Here is a 21391-nt window from a genome sequence, read left to right as displayed (position 1 = left end):
TCTGTAGAACACCATTTCCGGAGAAATGCTTTGTCGGCATAATTAAGATCATTCACTCATGAAGTGGAAAATTAGATTGGTAGGGCTTTTGAAAAGGGTAAGATAATATAAAAGTATTAGACCCGATGTTGTACTTCTTTCCCAACTTGAGAGGAGCACCACTTTGAAAGCTATTCAGAAAAGTCGGTTCTTCTTTCGTCACAGAAGCGATTCTTGGGAGCAGCGATCTGATGGTGGCAAGCCATTCCTGTGCAGGTCATCTGGTGTAAACAAATGGTAGGTTAACAAAGTATTCAGGTATTTGATTTTCTGTGTATCTAAATCCTTCTGGAGGATGAAGAAAATATAAGATTGATATTTTTCCATAATTCTGGTCCTAGGCACCTCTGTAGGCGAATCTCCCTATTTTCAGCTTTAGTTTTCTGGAAAAGAAAACTATTTGTCTGTCCGTCCATACTTTATTCTGTCCGCACTTCTTCTTTCTGCCCTCAGATCTTAAAAACTACTGAGGCTAGAGGGCTGCAAATTGGTATGTTGATCATCCACCTTCCATTCTTCCAACACCAAATTGCAGCTCTCTAGCCTTAGTAGTTTTCATTTTATTTAAGATTAAAGTTAGCCATAATCGTGCATCTGGCAACGACATAGGATTTGCCACCACCGGGCCGTGGTTAAAGATTCATGGGCCGCGGCCCATACAGCATTATACCGAGACCAGCGAAAGATAGATCTATTTTCTGTGGCCTTGATTATACGCTGTAGTGGCTGTACAGATAACTCGATTGCGCTGAAGAAACTTCGGCGCATTTTTTACTTGTTTTTTTAATGGATTTAATGATGAAATTCGTTGCAGTTTGTTGGCGCATCGTTGGAGTTTATTTCGAATTTCTGTTAGATGCTTGTTTTGGTATCCATTGTCATTTCTAAGTGATTTTTCAACATTTTTGCAGAATTTCTCTTGTGGTTTTTAGCTGGTCTCTTAACAGATTTTTGAGTATATGTTGAAAATAAATAAACCTAATTGTGTAAATGATAGCATGAGTATCTGTTGTACTGTTGGAACATCCGTTGTGCCTTTTAGAGATTGTGATAGAAGTTCTGTTAAAGTATCCACCTTTTGTAAACCTGATAATTTTAGTAAATGCAACCTTATTCATATGGGACAAGCCCACAGGGTCCATTGACTTGAAATTCAAGCCTCCAAAGATTATGGTGTTCATTAGGAAGAAGTAAGACGAGGTAAATGGAAATACAGAAAGAAGAGAGCCCACTTATTTAAAAAGAAAAAATAAATTAATAAATTAATGAATAGATAAAAATGCATTAAAATGCAAGAAGAATAGTATTAGGGTAGTAATGCATTGCATATTCGCTTGAACTTCTGAAGTTCGAATTGCACAACATCCTCTGGGAGGCTGTTCCACAGTCCAACTGTATGAGAAATAAAGGACCTCTGGAACTGAGAAGTTCGACAGCGAGGCACATTTACTGCATATTGGTGCTGCTGTTCAGCGAATCTGGTTGCTTTCGGCAGGTAGAGGGGATCAAGGATAAATTGTGAATGTGAAAGATCTCTGTTGAAATACGACGTATGAAAAAGTGACAAACTAAAGACCATCCATCGATCACTATATCTAAAAAAGATAAATCTCTGGCAGCAGACATCCACACCGGAGAGCAGGATTCTAGTAAAGGGAGTACAAATGACCTAAAACTGGTTGCATTGATTTTATCACTATCATAAATATATGAGGCATTGTGAACAATACCCAACTTTCGTGCGCCATTTGCTTACACTTTCTTTAGAAGTTTCTCAAAAGTCAGATGTGAGTCAAAAGTTACGCCTAGAATAGTTAAAGCTTCAGACTCTTTTAGCACAGTTCCATCCACCTGAAGGGGAGGATGGGGTGGAAAATCTGTACGAAATCTGCTAATCAATAGTGTTTTCGTTTTACTGGAGTTCAGCCTCAAACCCCACCAACTACACCATTCACTGATCCGGTCCACGTCCCGGTTGAGGCTAGGGGCAGCTTCATTTCTCATAAGTGGGGACTTTACTATACCCACAAGTGTTGCTTCATCGGCATACTGAAAAATCTTGCTTTCCAGTCCAACAACCATATCACTTGTATAAACTAAAAATAACAGTGGACCAAGAACACTATCCTGTGGAACTCCAGACACAAGATATCTTGGTTCACTCAAGTCCTGTCCACAGCAACTCGCTGCTGCCCGTCTGTAAGGATATCTTGAAGTAATCCTAAAACATATCTATTCACACCAAGATCCTAAAGTTTATCAATAAGTGCCTTGTGATTTAGTAAATGGAAAACAGCACTAAAATCTATTTGAATTACTTTGCACTCAAAACCCTTACCAAGGTTCCCTTGCAAATGGCATGTCAAGTCTAAAAGAGCATCCCAGGCACCTAAATGCTTCCTATGTGCATATAGACTATCAGCTAACAATACTTTAGATTCCACGTACTTGTATAGTGGCTTAAAAATAAGTTTTCCAGCAGATATGCCACTCTTTAGAACAGGCACTGCATTACTAAGCTTCCACTCGTCCACAAGGATACTACGCCGACATAAAAAACCTATAGAATCTACTAATCTTGGGAGACAACATACTAGAAACTTTTTTTAAAAACAAAGGGAAGAAACCATTAGGATCTTCTCCACCCCACATCCATAGAGCGAAGTGCAAATTTTGTGAGAATAGGTTCAGGATGACAAGCATCAGGGAGAGGGACATCCTCAGCTGATTGCTTAGCCTCAGAAGCTCGATGAAGCAGTTCAGCCTTTTTCTCTGTTAGTGGTGGTGGAATGGAAGGCAAGCCTGGTCCACCACAGATGAGGCTGAGTAATTCCTTCAAGTTTCCTCTTCACGGAATTATTGTAATTTCTGTCGGCTGTATGTTAAGTTCTATTCACAGCACAGCGAGACTCAACGAAAATATTGTAATTTTTCTTTTTAATGCTTTCGTCTCCATGCATTGAATTTGGTCTGTTTGTCATGGTAGGCTCGTCTACATAAATCATCAAATCATGGCTGGTCATTTGTCTTTCATGTGATGACCTTTCTAGGGACATATCCTATTAAAATAGCCATCAGCATTTCATTTAACTTCTTTTTGGGATCAGGATCTAATACAGCATCTGAAATATTAAGTCTCTGACAAGCTTCAATAATGCAATCCCAGTTGGCTCTGGATTTCAGCCAGACCGTTTTTCCATACTACTAATTGACAGATGTGTCCATCTCGATGGCGCAATGATCAGAAGTGCCTATATATTCACAGACCTTGGACTTAACAGCTGGAACATCTGTGAGCGTGAGGTCTAATCTATTACCAGAAATGTGCGTGGGTTCCTCAATTATCTGGACAAAATCGGAGGATGCACAGAACTCAAGAGCAGACCGGCCATGTTGATCTGTGGAATTTGAATTTAGCCACTCACTGTGCTTTACATTACATTCTCCACAAATAACGAAGAAGCTTTTGAATCCTGTGACTGAGCCATACTAATCCTTTCCAAAAGACAGTCATATATACAATCGTCGATATTTGGATTGCGGTAAATAGCAAATATATAAACATTGTAGAACTTAGTGAAAATTTTAAAACAAAGAACTAATGGCAACTACACTCCAAATTTTTCTGACGATAAATATGTCGTCCTGACTTAGTGTATACAGCCATATATATACAGTATATATATATATATATATATATATATATATATATATATATATATATATATATATATATATATATGAAATTTTTATCACACCGTGATTTATATACTATCATTAAGCTACAAATGTCATTTAATATCCAATTCACGCTACTTCGGGAATATCCCCGAAGGGGAATTATAAGTGATAAATGGTTCGGTACCGAAGTGTCTCGAACACTCGACAAAGTACCTTCCAACGACGGTCAACCTTCGGGGATATTCCCGAAGTAGCGTGAATTGGATATTAAACGACACACACACACACATATATATACATATATATTATATATATAATTTAATGAATGTGTGGTGTATCTAAATTTTCTATCGCGCCATCAGTCTTTTATACTTGCCCAAATTTTAGAAAGTTACTAAAGACCATGGGGAACTTAGATCCCAATTAATGTCTAATATTTTAACCCCACATCTGGTCAGTGCTTTAACAAATAGGGTACCCGTTTTTACCCAACATTCATGCAGGACTCGATGGGAGCTGTTCCACGTCCATAAGCACTGGCCAGAGGTGGGGATAAAATACTGGACATTAATTAGGACTAAGTTCCCCATGGTGTTTAGTAACTATCTAAAAATTTGAACCAATTATAAAATAGATGGATGGCGCGATGGAGAATTTAGATACACCACACATTCGTTATATATATATATATATATATATATATATATATATATATATATATATATATATATATATATATATATATATATATATATATATATATATATATATATATATATATATATAATATATATATATATAATGTATGTATGTATGTGCGTGGGTGTGTAGAATCTACTAGTGACTTTTTACCAGATATATATTTAGTATTTATCAGCCACAAAGCCCTCTTAACCTTCCAATTTTCTCATATTTTGGAAGCGTTTGTGACAAGCGTTTCCAAAATATGAAGACATCGAGAAGTTAAGGGGGCATTGTTGCTAATAAACACCACATAAATGTATGTATGTATATATATTATATATATATATATATATATATATATATATATTATATATATATATATATATATATATATATATATATATATATATATATATATATATACACACACACAAGTATGATGTATAAAATCTAGCATACATATGCGTTTGTGTGTTTATATATATTTAAAAACTAAAAATATATAATATTACATATATATATATATATATATATATATATATATATATATATATATATATATATATATATATATTTATAAAATATAAAATACTATATATATATATATATATATATATATATATATATATATGGATTAGTGTATATCCGTCAGCCATGCTTAGATAAGAAAGCTGAGCAGAACAGAGGGAAATACTTACGAGAAGAAGGAGTAGGATGCCCAAGCTGTACTTCCTTCCCAGTCTTCCATATCGGCTCTCAGTTGATGTGGCCGTCCCTCTGTCAGTGCATGCAAAGCCTTCAACCCTGTTGATATTGAACAGTAAATCCTTAGAATGGTGGTACACAACCGAGCCACTCTCAGAATCTTCCGTTGTTGCCTTAACATAAACAAGAAATAACTTTGATGTTCATAGACATTTAATGCTGTAGTTAAAATGACAAGTTACTAACAGTAGATGGAAAATGGGATTGACATTTTTGAGACCACATGGAATATGAGTTAGTAGATTACAGTAACAGATAGGAGTGCTTCCAGTTCGACATATGATTAGAAGACTGGTTTTCTAATTTTTATTCAAAATATCTAAGTTGATACAGACAGATTATGACTTTGTATTGCTTGTTCTTTCTTTATACATTTCTGAGACATAGGCTTATTACCTCATAAAGAACATGTACTTTCTTTTAATTTTCATTAAAAAATCATGATGCCAGACAATGTAGGCTTTCACTCTCTTATTAGTCAAGCATACGAAAATAAAGGTATAAGGCAGTAGACGCCCCTTTACTTTTTAATAGCTGTAAAACAGGTGTTTCCTTACCTATCCAGTATTCCTTATCAGGATCGCCAAAGCCCACCTCGTACTCGTGCCAAGTGCGATTGAAGGGAATATGTCTGGGCATCTTGCGCCGGGCCACCATAACTGTCCAGCCACCCCCTGCAGTATGATGATCACAGTAAACCTCCCGAGAGGAAAGTCCTGGAGGCTGAATGCGATAGACGCCATCCTCCATGAAACCAAGATCAAAGCCATGTTTGCAGTCACGAGGTATTGGTGCATACTCTAGGTATTTCTTCTTGTCATCTTTGCAGTCTTCAGGCATCGTGGGAAAGAGACTCTTGATGTCTGTCACACCTTCTTTATCCCAACTTTTTTCCGTAACCCCTATCCCAGGTTGGCCCTTAGGTCCCCGTGTCAAAGATGCGTTATATGTACCATTAAAGTGATAATCGGAATCCAACGTGTCTAAGGGAGTGTAAGTGCAGCCTGGCAGGACCCGTTCTCCGTAGTCTTCACTGTTGTAAGTCTTGGGCTGGTGGTAGCGTCTTGTAATGATTTCCCTGAGTTCCTTGTGTTCATTGGAGATGAATTCGAGGTTGTTGTTGATTTTAAATAACTTGATTCGTAAGTCAGTGAGGTGGCATACCAACGTGTTGTTAGTGGTGTTCACCTTTTGCAGCAACAAGTTCCCTCTGTCGATGACTTGCTCCCGAGTGTCGTGGACGTTGCCTTTCACCGCTGTGAGCTCAGCTTTCTGCAGACGCAGTTCACCTTTGAGGTCATCGTTTTGCATCCCAATGCGTTTGAGCCCTCTCTTCAACCTTTTCCTGTAAGCTGTTAGTTCGAGACTTAGAGCATCGACCTTGGCACTGAGCTCTCCCTTCTGTTTGGTGAGGGCGTCCTTGATGTTGCGGATTTCACAAGTCAGCTCGTACTTCATGGTGTCCATTCGATTTCGCAGTTCCCTCCGGACATTGGACACCTCCTGCTGAAGGGACATCACAAGCTGAGCTACATTTTCAATGGGTGAAGCAGGGGCGTCAAATTTCTCGAATTGGTGGCAGTATAGGACTTTAGTCAGTATTGCCAGCTGGCACACTACAATTAAATGCTTCATCGTACACACCCCTGCCCCTGGCAGGAATTTGTTGGCATACGATGTTTCACGGAAATATTTTTTACATTTATTTATCTAGAGACTCATGTTCCAGTAACCTTTGCCCGTGATAGTCAGGTTTCTATAAATCAGAATTTGAAATATACACTTTCGTTTTATGCGTGCATTAGACATGTTCCTGTTTCTGAGGAAGAGAAAGAATGGTTACCCTTATGATTACATCAGACCGTCATCGGTATTTAATAGTAGATTTTTTGTGTCGTGAAACACGGGAGTTGATGCGAATTAAAGGTGGCACTTCAATTAAGTCTCATTAAGAAAGGGACACGCCAGTTCGCCCCTGAAAGTCGACCCCTGTGGTAGCTGTAGACCTGAAATCTAGACTGGAATACTTGTCTCATGAAAGTGAAATGTCAATTTTAACATTTTTTAGTCATGCGAAAATGTGTAGCTATGCTGTTTCGGGTATAACTGTATGGTCAGTTGCGTTTTAATAATATAATTGTGTTTTAATAATATAACCGAAGTTCCTCTTTTGAGTTATCAGGCCTTCAACCGTGACACCTGTAACTTGAATCTAAATACAGAATGGTATTAAAATAAATGCAATGCAGCAAACGTATTGGTTTAAATTGCATTCCCCTGATATGCAGCTAATATCATTCTCTCTCTCTCTCTCTCTCTCTCTCTCTCTCTCTCTCTCTCTCTCTCTCTCTCTCTCTCTCTCTCTCTCTGCAGACTTAAATAAATTTTTGGTCAGCCATCTTCGTAATAATTGGAAACCTCACGAACTCTAGATTGATAATCCCAGATGTCGGTCATGCATATCGAGTATGTAGCCTACCTCACGCAACAGTCTGCATCTGCAAATCTCCCTGCAAATCCTCCAAACAGCGGTTGTACTCAGGGTTTCATTTAGGTCTCTTTGCAGTTTTGAATTTTTTTTTTTGTAGCTACCTAGCAGCTTAGGCACATACATGGTACGTGTGAAATTGCAAACGAGAGTATCATCATCCTTAACCAATAAATATTTGTTTTTATGTTTGCAACCTTAGAATTGGGGCTTATACAATAGTAGAATGCAAAGTATTATTCGTATACGTGAAATCCCCGTACTTATTAGTAGTGTTATTATAAAATGAACATTTTACGTAGTTGGCTGTAATATCTGTCAGCGGTTTCTGTTTTATATGGGCAGGTTGCAACACTAATCATTTTATTCAAAATGCACAATATGGACGTCCACTTCAAAAATGAGTAGTTGATATCGAAATAGATTTAACAGAGAGAGCAAAATTCTACAGACCACAGCAAACGCCGTGTTTTTCAACGTTTGGGAATAGATCAGTGAGGGAAATTTTGTCAGAATCTTCTACAGTTTCAATCATTCCAATTTTAGTATTCATAAAGAACTGTAACTTAATTAATAAAATATGAAAATAAGTAAATAATGAAAATACGAAAACCTATAGGGTGTTTAATGAATTTTAAACAAACAACAAAATTTTAAATGTTACTTAACTTATTTTGAGTGTTATTTCTGATTTTTTTAAAGTGTATGTATGTATATATGGAAATAAAAGTAAATGTAATTATTGTGTGCGTGTGTTTCAGTATAAAAGCATATGCCTTAGTGCAGTTTTTAGTTTCATTTCATTCATTCATCACCACACCGAATGACCTTTTTGGTCCCAGTGCTTGGCCTCTGGCCTAGACCCGGTACAGCATTTCACTCAAACCCTTCGGGCCGGCCCTATGAGAGCTGATGATGATGATTATAGACATCCGAAAACCATCACTGAATACCCTCTGGGAAATGGAACCGCTTCCTGTAGAGAAAAGGGCTAATATCCATTAAGACCAATCCCTTGTTCATTCTCTAATCCCATGCTTTTAACTGAAGATAAGTAAGGTAAAATGCCAAATTGAAGTGGGACGATCTGATCTCCTGGTCAGAAACACTCATATTTCAAGAGCATCGTTCTCTAATTTCGCTCATTGTTTTTGTAAGCGCTGCTAAGCACAGAATGTGAAATTTGCTCTATATATATATTTTCATATGTATATATATATATATATATATATATATATATATATATGAATATATATGTATATATATATATATATATACATCATATATATGATTATTATATATATATGTATATATACATATATCATATATGTATACATTATATATATACTATATATATATATATATATATATATATATAAATATACATTTATATATATACATATATATAAATATATATATATATATATATATATATATATATATATATATATATATATATATATATATATATATATATATATATATATATATATATATATATATATATATATATATATATATCAGCGATGTTATGGTTTTATGGGAACACTTACTGTGAATAATTTATTCTGTATTGTTCAGTGCACAAGAAAAAAATGAACACCAAATTGATGCAAGCAAGTTCTGCCATGAACTTTAACAAGAATGTCATCGGAAAACAGCTTAGACCTGAAAGGGAGGGCAAACAACTTAGGCCACTTTCCTGCTAAATTCAGTGCCTATGTTGACCTGAGAAATATATTATGTAAGTGGAGGTTTGTCGACTGCTGTGGGTCGCAGTCAAAATGGAACAAAGATACTATCTACTCCTAAGAATTGCTGTTCATCAGAAATCTTGAGAAAGGAAAAGCAAATGGTTAATGCAAATACAGTATAATGTATATATATATATATATATATATATATATATATATATATATATATATATATATATATATATAAATTATATATATATATATATATATATATATATATATATATATATATATATATATATATAATATAAATATACATATATATATATATATATATATACATATATATATATATATATATATATATATATATATATTTATATATATATCATATATATTATATTTGTGTGTATGTGTATGTGTGCATATGTATGTATTTCCTCAAGCCCCTGCGCATATTATTAATCTAGTTCTTCCCATGCACCCCTCGCTTAAACACGCCGTGAAAGAGAAAACACCCGATTAAAGGGATATATATAAAAGTAATGACTGACATTTGATTGCTTTATGCAATGAACGCCACTCCCTTTGAAGCAGTGCGTAAACAGTTCCTCCCCTTTCATTCATAAGTTGTGTGTAGTAACGTGCGTAAGAGAGGGCAGAAGTTGCAGGGTGTGCTCGCTGGTATACTTGTAAGATCTGGTCTCATTAGAGTGAACGCTTCAAATTTTCTAATAATAATATTGTTGATGGGTTTTGTGATGAATGGAAACACGTCGTTAATGATGATCTGATCAGATGATGAAATCGATCCTGTAGCATTATCTTCTTTGAGGTCGACCATTATCGTATTTTAGGGTTTGGCAGAAGGTAGTACTAAAGAGCACTTTGGCCTCATCTTCCGTCAGAAACATGCAAGGGAAAATAATAATAATTCAGCTATGTGTGCTTGAAGCGTTTATTGAAATTGAGATAACGAAAAATGAAATTATTTTCTTAAAACTGTGCCTCACGAATACCCAGTCTTCAAATCTAGGCATCTTATCAAACAGCAGATCCATGACGGCAAAATTGAGTTCGTTTTGTACGTAACTTAAGGCTACCATGACCTTTAAATTTGATTGACCAATATTCAGAAATTGTAAATGACGATAACTCCCATAGGGAGGTAGTGCCGTCGGTGCGCCTCATGCGGTGCACTGTAGGCATGACTTAAGGTTCTTTGCAGCGTGCCCTCGGCCGCTAGCTGCAACCCCTTTCATTCCTTTTACTGTACCTCCATTCATATTCTTTCTCTTCCATCTTGCTGTCCACCCTCTCCTAACACTTGTTTCAAGTGCAACTGCGAGGTTTTCCTCCTGTTACATCTTGCGAGCCTTTCTGCTCTCAATTTCCTTTTCAGCGCTGAATGACCTCTTAGGTCCCAGTGCTTGGCCTTTGGCCTAAATACTATATTCCATTCCATAATGATAACAACAGGCTAGTTTGGTGGTTGAGGGTAAATGACTGGCGTGCTGGATATTGAGCCAGTCTTATTGACAGCATTAACAATATTAGCGCACAATCCGTTTGAAGGCGGTGTCATACGAGCAGGAGCGTGGGCGACTTCAAATTGGTCAACAGTATTGGCTGCTTGATGTCAAATTTGGTGGCAAGACGACATGAGGCGTTAGGAGACGTGATCGTGCGAACTGAATTCTGCAAATTAGAATAAATTAATATGACAACGTTACGCCTTGTCGACATAATCATTTAAACGCCCCCCCCCCTCAATTTCGCACTTTCTTCACAACTGCCACCCTCCGTGTGACTCGAAACCGTTTTAAATAATCAAAATGATGTAAAAGGATAATATAGTATAAAACTAGTAAATAGAGAGCAAAACAAACATGTAAAAGGTTTGACGTCAGTAAAGTCACTGATTTACAGTAAACAGACGCTCGTTACTTCCATTTGTTTCCGTTCCATGTCACATTTCCAGGGCAAAGGTTTTCTTTATTAAATTCTGCTCCCTCGCCTGCCTGTGTGCGTGTCTTGGAGCATGTCAAAGGGCGCATGGCTTGCATGGAAACACCTTTGGATGTCCTCCGCTTGGCTAAGTTTATGCAGACATCGACGAAGATTGAAGTCTTTATCTTCATCTGTCCTATGGGGGATTATAGTTCTTAGTATGCTGTAGAACTGATGATCTTTGAAACGTTGTGTTATAGCGTGAAAAAAAAAAAAAAAAACAATCGAATGAAATTTGCAGATTTGGGCTACCTGTTGAAAATTACGTATTGACAAAGTTTTCTTTTAGGAATGTGGACTTGAATCCCGCTGAGGTATATGAGTTTTGGCTCTGATGGAAAAGGAACGAGACTAGAGTAAACTGGGCGCCCAGCATAAAGCTTTGTCAAAGGTTCTAGTCCGAAGAGAGATGTTGTTTTCAAAGATATTTTATGTTCAATTTTAACTTGTAGTCAGAACTAGGAAGTTATCTTTTAAAATCAAAAGAATCTCCAGTAAACGTATATGACCATCATCCATATCGTGCTCTTCATATTTATCAAGTCGTAACATATACAAGTCTTAGATGTGTACGGAAGTGATTCGCAATGGTACAACGGTTATGTTCCATCTTACATCTTGGTACAAATACTCGTAGGGATCATAGAATGAATTAAGAATAATGTCAGAACAGATGTGTCAAAATAGTTCCTTTTGAAATAGTGAGAACTTCACATTCAAAGCTCATACAACAGTTTGCGAATGATTAATACCCCTATCAAGGAATCAAGGTTTTTGGGTTTTCTTGTTTGTGTGATGTTTAGTAGGGTTATGGAAGGGTAGTAGGTTATAACCGAGGAAGAAGTAAGTAAGTATAGCTTAGGTTTCCAGACCACTGAGCTGATTAACAGCTCTCCTAGGGCTGGCCCGAAGGATTACACTTATTTAACCGTGGCTAAGAACCAATTGGTTACTTAGCAACGGGACCTACAGCTTATTGTGGAATCCGAACCACATTATCGAGAAATGAATTTCTAAAGAAATAAATTAACTCTTCATTCGAACTCCGGCCCATCGAATGACGGTTCTCTCAATCAAGAAAGGGCTTGAGTAGAGAGAGAGAGTCTTAAAGATTATTTCATAAGATTTCATCACCTTTTCATCAATTCTCGAAATATTTTATTGTTACACACAAGTGAAATGTCTGATATTTGGTGCGTGTTCTGAAGATTTAACGATTTACGGATGTCCAATTCAGTACTATGGTTTTGTAGTTTTCTGTAAAAGAAAACTATTGAGATGGCTGTCCGTACGCATTTTTTCTGTCCTCCCTAAGGCTAGAGGGCTGCAAATTGTTATGTTGATCATCCACCCTTTAATCATCCAACATACCAAATTGCAGCCCTCTAGCCTCAGTAGTTTTGATTTTATTTAATGTTAAAGCTAGCCATGATCGTGCGTCAGGCACTGCTATAGGTGCCAACAACACAGGCCACCACGGGACTGTGGCTGAAAGTTTCATGTGCCGCGGCTGAGAGTTTCATACAGCATTGTACGCTGTACAGAAAACTCGATTGCGCCAAAGAAACTTCGGCGCATTTTTTTATTATTTTTCATTGTAATAGTTTCAGCCTTAAAAATAATAAACATTGCAAATGTGCATTATAGTTCAAGTTGAGTTGAATTACAGTAGTTACCAAATACACAGATAAAATTTCGGGAGAAACCTTGCCTATCATTTGGAGAAGAGAGAAAGAGGGCTTCAACCTTTGCTTTCCCAACTAATGTATTCAGCGATACAAGATTTGGAAAGAAAGTGAAAGGAAGGGTCGCCGGAATGGAAGAATTCTTTCTTTGGAGTTTAGAGGTAATTCGTCTTTCATGCTTCCTTAGGAATGTTTTGAGATTCTTACAAATGCAAATAGCTTTTACAATTTTGTAGTATCGTTATGTGGATTGCATGTTTTCCTAGATGAATTTGCCCTTTTTTTTTTTTTTTTTAATGATCCAGCAGTAAGGCTAGCTATGTCCTAGGTTGAGAATGACAGAGATTAAGACATAATATAAGATTGTCCCTGTCTTCGGAGGGAGGCTGTGTCCTTTAAAAAGCCTTCTGACAACACTTATTAGGCGTCATCGTTCGATACTACACATATGTAAGAGCTGATGAAGAATTGTACTTTAATTATGAGAGTACAAGCTTGCTGGCGCGCGCTAAGTGCGCTGGTACCCTAGGCTGCTGTCTCCCCTGCCCTCCCGATCCCCTGCCCACCCCGCCCCCATCCAGGGTGGACAAACAGGTTTGTAGTGCGTGGGTGGCTGTGTCATGTCTCCCCTACTGTTACCAGGGGAGGACAAACAAGATCAGATCCTCTTGGATTTTATTATTATAGATTGAAGTTGCAGAGGAATGACAAATTTGCACTGAGTCACGATTCACGGAGGGATCAATTAGGGTCCTGGTATTGCGCATGTAGAGGACCAGGGTAGATCTCCGTGTGTGTCAGGATCGACCACATTTGTTGCACGGGCGACAAAGCATCTGTGAGCTTCTCACCGAGGTGATTAGTTAAGATGGGAGAACTCCATACCATGAACACCTGGATGGTACAGCAGGTGTCCCGTCCCACGTGTGCTTGCTGTCCTTCGGTCTTGCTTTCTGTATGACTGTGTCAGGGGCAAGACCTTTAAAGGTGAGGTTTAGAGTCTTGCACACGTGAACGTAGTGGCCGTCGACTTCATGCTGTGTACATGTAAACAGATGGAGGACTTGCAACTTTATCACTGAAATAATAGCATAAATAGATGGATAAGACTTGCAATTTTTATCGCTGAAATAGTAACACAAACAGATGGAAGACTTGTAACTTTATCGCAAAAATAATAACACAAACAAATGGAAGACTTGCAAATTTATCGCTGAAATAACACAAACAGTTGGAAGACTTGCAACTTTATCGCTGAAATAACAGCATAAACAGATGGAAGACTTGCATTGTTATCGCTTAAATAATAGCATAAACAGATGGAAGACTTACAACTTTATCGCTGAAATAACAAACAGATGGAAGACTTGCAACTTTATTGCAGAAATAACTCAAATGGAAGACTTGGAACATTATCACTGAAATAACACAAACAGGTGGAAGACTTGCAACTTTATTGCTGAATAACACAAACAGGTGGAAGACTTGCAGCTTTATCACTGAAATAATAACATAAACAGATGGAAGAGCTGCAACTTCATCGTTGAGATAATAACACAAACAGATGGAAGACTTGCACCTTTATCACTGAAATAATAACTCAAACAGATGGAAGACTTGCAACTTTATCACTGAAATAATAACATAAACAGATGGAAGACTTGCAACTTTATCACTGAAATAACACAAACAGATGGAAGATGATGAAATAATAAATAAACAGATGGAAGACTTGCAACTTTATCACTGAAATGATAACATAAACAGATTGAAGACTTGCAACTTTATCGCTGAAATAACACAAACAGATGGAAGACTTGCAACTTTATCACTGAAATGATAACATAAACAGATTGAAGACTTGAAACTTTATTGCAGAAATAATAACAAACAGATGGAAGGCTTGTAACTTTATTGCAGAAATAATAACATAAACAAATGGAAGACTTGCAACTTTATCGCTTAAATAACACAAACAGATGCAAGACTTACAACTTTATTGCTGAAATAATAACACAAACAGATGGAAGACTTGCAACTTTATCGCTGAAATAATAAAAAAAACTGATGGAGGACTTGCAACTTTATCACTGAAATAACACAAATACATGGAAGACTTGCAACTTTATTGCTGAAATAATAACATAAATAGATGGAAGACTTGTAACTTTATCACAGAAATAATAATATAAACAGATGGAAGACTTTAAACTTTATCGCTGAAATAATGACACAAACAAATGGAAGACTTGCAACTTTATCGCTGAAATAACACAAACAGATGGAAGACTTACAACTTTATCACAGAAATAATAACATAAACAGATGGAAGACTTGTAACTTTATCACAGAAATAATAACATTAACAGATGGAAGTAACTTTAACAGAAATAATAACATAAACAGATGGAAGACTTGCAACTTTATTGCTGAAATAATAATACAAACAGATGGAAGACTTGCAACTTTATCGCTGAAATAACACAGATGGAAGACTTGCAACATTATTGCTGAAATAATAACACAAACAGATGGGAGACTTGCAACTTTATCGCTGAAGTAGTAACACAAACAGATGGAGGACTTGCAACTTTATCGCTGAAATAACACAAACAGATGGAAGACTTGCAACTTTATCGCTGAAATAACATAACCAGATGGAAAACTTGTAACTTCATCACAGAAATAATAACATAAATAGATGAAAGACTTGTACCTTAATCACAGAAATAATAGAATAAACAGATGGAAGACTTGCAACTTTATCACATAAATAATAACATACACAGATGGAAGACTTGTAATTTTATCAGTGAAATAACACAAACATATGGAAGACTTGCATTTTTAACACTAAAATAATAACACCAACAGATGGAAAACTTGCAACTTTGTTACTAAAATAATAACATAAACAGATGGAAGACTTGCAACTTTATCGCTGAAATAACAACACAAACAGATTTAAGACTTGCAACTTTATCGTTGAAATAATAACACTAACAAATGGAAGACTTGCAACTTTATTGCTGAAATAAAAACACAAACAGATGGAAGAATTACAACTTTATCACTGAAATAATTACACAAACAGATGGAAGACTTGCAACTTCCTCAATGAAATAATAGCATAAACAGATGGAAGACTTGCAACTTTATCACGGAAATAATAACGCAAACAGATGGAAGACTTGCAACTTTATCATTGAAATAATAGCACAACCAGATGGAAGACTTGCAACTTTACCACTGAAATAATAACACAAACAGATGGAAGACTTGCAACTTTATTGCAGAAATAATAACACAAACAGATGGAAGACTTGCAACTTTATCGCAGAAATAATCACATAACCAGATGGAAGACTTGCAACTTTATCACTGAAATAATAACATAAACAGATGAAAGACTTGCAACTTTATCACTGAAATAATAACACAAACAGATGGAAGACTTACAACACTATCGCTGAAATAATAAGACAAACAAACGGAAGACTTGCAACTTTATTGCAGAAATAATAACATAACCAGATGGAAGACTTGCAACTTTATCACTGAAATAATATCACAAACAGATGAAAGACTTGCAACTTTATCACTGAAATAATAACACAAACAGATGGAAGACTTACAACTTTATCGCTGAAATAATAACACAAACAGACGGAAGACTTGCAACTTTATTGCAGAAATAATAACATAAACAGATGGAAGACTGGCAACTTTATCACTGAAATAATAACAAAAACAGATGGAAAACTTGCAACTTTATCACAGAAATAATAACACAAACAGATGGAAGGCTTGCAACTTTATCACTGAAATAATAACACAAACAGATGGAAAACTTGCAACTTTATTTCTGAAATAATAACATGAACAGATGGAAGACTTGCAACTTTATCACTGAAATAATAACGCAAACAGAAGGAAGACTTGCAACTTTACCGCTGAAATAATATAAAAACTTTCTGTAATACAAAAGACGAGACTTTTCACATTATTGGCTGCGGTCTCAGCTTTAGAATTGGAGAACCAGGGGCAGCATTAATGACCTGAATGAGATTTTCTTCAGGAAGGCATCGGACAAATATTGTCCGTGATGTGTGTCACATCCCTTCTCTGTTATGTATGAATTCGGAATTTTCTGTCATTTTTGATGGGTCTGCATTAAATGAATGAAAAAATATTTTTCTAGTCCCATTGCTGTACCATTCTTTTTTTTTTTATATAGCGTATCGGCCTTTCATGAATGTATGAGTACGATAACATTTAATATAGAGATGACACAAATTATGAATAGAATTTATATTTTAGAGCCAGTCGCAGCAATATATATTTAGGTATTGTGCAAGAGACTGCAGCCTACATGTTTCACTCAACACGAAATTTACTGGCAAAAGTTTCCGTGTTTTCCACGACAATATCCTAGTAATAACTTTGTTCGTGAAGTTTACAACCAGGAAAGTTGCCCATTTTGAGAAAAAATTTAATTTTTACCAGTGAAAAATTTAATTATATTTATTTTCGTTTATTTTGGAGGAAAAGTTGTGGGTTTAATCACCAAGGAAGAAATAAAACCTCATATTGAAAGGTTATAAAAGAGTTGGTTGTTGGGGGGTTAAACTTTATCATTGCAGTAGAGGGAAAACTTTGGTGAGAATTTTTTTAAATTCTCTGAATTTTCCGCTGTTATAGTGGTTAGTGCCATGGCATGCCACTCAGATGTCGTGGGTTCACGTCTCCCCAAGGGTGATGAAAAATCACTGGCTCTGTATCATGATCAGTTACTGCTGCAGTGTGGGGCCTGCGGTGGGAGGTTGAAGCCAACATTCTTTGGAAGCTTGAATTTTAAGTCAGTGGCCCCTGTGTGCTTGTTCCATGTGAATAGGTTTCATCTACTGAAATAATAATAATAATAATAATATCATTCGAGCATTCCAACAGATGGATCTTACAGACAGAAAAAGGCATTTCAAACGGGCGGACAAAATATGTTTCAGTACTAACACTGCAAATTGAAAGTCGGCATCACTCAACAATCCTCGGTGTGTTTGGTGAGGTTCGATGCAGGCAGCCATTTGTTTGTGAACGTAAATGGAAAATGTACCCTAACATTTCTGACAGTAAACGCAAAACCAAACAGTAAATGTATTCAGTGCAAGCGTTGCATATCCGCAAAGGGCGTGATGTTGACTGTTGTCATTATGTAATATATATATATATATATATATATATATATATATATATATATATATATATATATATATATATATATATATATATATATATATATATATATATATATATATATATATATATATATATATATATATATATACACATACACACACACACACACACACACACACACACACACATATATATATATATATATATATATATATATATATATATATATATATATATATATATATATAGACCACCTGTGACCCATTGGGTCACTTTTTATTTACTGCATTTTTAACAAAAGGTCCATAACCATACCTGTATCCATACCCATACCCATACCATACCTATACCCATACCCATATCTATATTATACCCATACCCATATCCATAACATACTTATACCCATACTCACATCTGTACCAAACCCATACCCATATGTATACCCATACCCACACCCATACCCATACCTATACCTATACCCATAATTATACCCATCCCCATTTCCATTCCATACCCATACCCATATCTGTACCATACCCATACCCATACCCATATCTGTACCATACCTATACCCATACCATACCATACCCATGTCCATTCCATACCCAGACCCATACCCACATCCATGCCATACCATTCCATACCCATATCCATATCCATATTCACATATCCATACCATACCCACTACCCATACCCATATCCTTACCACACCCACACCTATACCATACACACACCCATGCCCACAGCTAAACTAACCCTACTAATAATAGCCACCAAAAATCTACAGGCAGCACCAGCCCAGTTTACCTTCCGCTGTGTAAACAAACAAACAAACGAGTTTTAGTATTATATATATATATATATATATATATATATATATATATATATATATATATATATATATATATATATATATATATATATAACATATATAGTTTTGAGTAAAAGAGGGTCTGAGAAACGTGTTATGTTATATCTCCGCCGTGCTTAGTAAATGTCTTTTTAGATGGAATTATGTGAGAGTGAGGAGCTGTTGATGTTTGCAGATGATACAGTGCTGTTTAGGGACAGTGAAGAAAAAATGCAGAAACTAGTAAAGAAGGGAAGGTGAAGCCATGAATAATGTGGATAGTGGAAAATGGAAGCAGTTGATTTGTATAAGTACTTAGAAGTAAATATAATGGATGATGGTAGGATTAGAGAAGTGATCAGGCAAGTATAGGTCAAACAAGAAAGTTAGAGGGATGTGTGCTTAAGAAGACTGGTAAGAGACTTAAATTGTGTATGGAAGCCAGGGTGGAAAAGTATGAAGGGATTGTTAAGCCAGCTCTCCTTAGGGGAAAGTAGGTGTGGATATTGAATGTGATTATGAGAAGGGTGAAGTTATTGAGTTGCATCGTTTGCATAATAAATGCGGCATAAGAAGAACCTATAAGATGAAAAATGTAGTGAGTCGTTGAACTGGAAAAAAAAGGATATCTTAAATGAAAAGATAAATCCTAGTACTTATAACGTGGTCCGGTCATATGCAAAGAATGGTGAAAAGAGTGTTTGATTCAGAAGCGTTGAGGGGAAGGAGAAGAGAAGAATACAAAAAGTATTGGATAGAAGGGACAAAAGAGGGATTGGTAAAGCATGACGCTTGTATCAGTGAGGTGCAAGAATTCGTGTAAGACGGGTGAATGTTGCAGTGTGTGTGTGTGTGGGGTGGGGGTTTCAATCCTCTCTGTTGAGCACCCTATGTATGTGTATGAAGTGACTAATGTTAAGAGAAACTGCCTAATGTCAGGATCTCAGTAGAAATGTCATCAGCTCCTGTTTCATTTCCAAGCCTAAAAGCTTCAAATGAACTTGCACCCTCAGCAGCAACTCTTGCATCAACAACTCTTTAAAACGCTCACTACATCAACAGAGGTCTGTGTCCTCTTCAGACACCAACTATCGCACAAATACACATACATATAAATTAATATTTAAATATATATATATATATATATATATATATATATATATATATATATATATATATATATATATATATATATATATATATATATATTGGTGTGAGAGCGAGGCTATTCCTCAGCAAAATACACGAGAAGGCACTAGAGCAGACAGCTTGGTTCATGGTTTTCCTTTATTCATCACGGCCTACGTTTGCAGATCCTTGTCTCATCCTCAAGGCTAAAAATACAAAGTAAAATTACAAATACAGCAGGAAATGTTCGTATGTATGCACAAATAAATCATAGGCCATGATGAATAAAGGAAAACCATGTACCAAGCTGTCTGCTGTAGTGCCTTCCTGTGTATTTTGCTGAGGAATTGCCTCGCTCACACACACACACACACACACACACACACATATATATATATATATATATATATATATATATATATATATATATATATATATATATTAATTTATATGTATGTGTATTTGTGCGGATAGTTGCTGTCTGAAGAGGTCACAGACCTCTGTTGATGTAGTGATCATTTTAAAGAGTTGTTGAATGCGGAGGATGGAAAACATGCAGATCCAAATGATGCAAGAGTTGCTACTGAGGATGCGAGTTCATTTAAAGCTTTTAGGTTGGAAATGAATCAGGAGTTGATGACATTGCTAGTGAGATCCTGCAGTTCGTATTGTGCTGATGGTGTGATTAAATAACTGACCAACGCGTGTAAAATTATCATATCTGGAAGAGGGAAAGGTTCCAACTGAATGTAAAGGAGGAATGGTTGCTCTTTTTCAGGGGAAAAGAGCAAGAAAATCACTGATTATAACTTCTATAACAAGTGACGCACTTCGCCAAAGTCTAGCCCAGACCAATTGTAGGTTGAAGATCAAATTTCTCCCGAGAGTTGCTAACTCTCTGCTGTGAACCTCCAATCTTGCATTGATTTATCGCCCACCCTCAGTCGAGACTTGAAATACAATTTCCAATAGGGACCGGTAAGATCGAAGGTAAGATTAATTTGTCAGGTACTTGTTTTATTTCCTTTTCCGTTTTACTCAGTATTTTCATGTTTATTTCTCTATTTTACTTTGTGTCCTATGGCGTTGATTCGCTCAGGGCCTCGAAAATTTAATCTTCAAGTTTTATGCCACCTCATGGATTTGTGAGGGCTTTCCACGGTTGGGGGAG

General features: G+C 36.1%; 1 protein-coding gene and 1 long non-coding RNA gene across 3 annotated transcripts in view; one reads left to right on the top strand and one right to left on the bottom strand.

The window, feature by feature from the left end:
- LOC136838865 (ficolin-2-like) overlaps positions 1 to 21391 on the bottom strand; it is a 149073-nt gene that overhangs the window by 56469 nt on the left and 71213 nt on the right. For both annotated transcript variants that reach the window (XM_067104527.1, XM_067104528.1), the window contains exons 2-3: positions 5727 to 6988; positions 5103 to 5208 (exon numbers count right to left, since the gene is read on the bottom strand). In XM_067104527.1, coding sequence (XP_066960628.1) covers positions 5103 to 5208; positions 5727 to 6804 — 1184 coding nt within the window. In that variant the 5' untranslated portion in view covers positions 6805 to 6988. The remainder of the gene's footprint in view (positions 1 to 5102; positions 5209 to 5726; positions 6989 to 21391) is intronic.
- LOC136838867 (uncharacterized) overlaps positions 1 to 21391 on the top strand; it is a 161396-nt gene that overhangs the window by 106413 nt on the left and 33592 nt on the right. The gene's annotated exons all lie outside the window — the stretch shown is intronic.

This window comes from Macrobrachium rosenbergii, chromosome 5, assembly GCF_040412425.1.
Source record: "Macrobrachium rosenbergii isolate ZJJX-2024 chromosome 5, ASM4041242v1, whole genome shotgun sequence".
Lineage (NCBI taxonomy): Eukaryota > Metazoa > Arthropoda > Malacostraca > Decapoda > Palaemonidae > Macrobrachium > Macrobrachium rosenbergii.
This window is presented reverse-complemented; position numbering and strand designations above follow the sequence as displayed.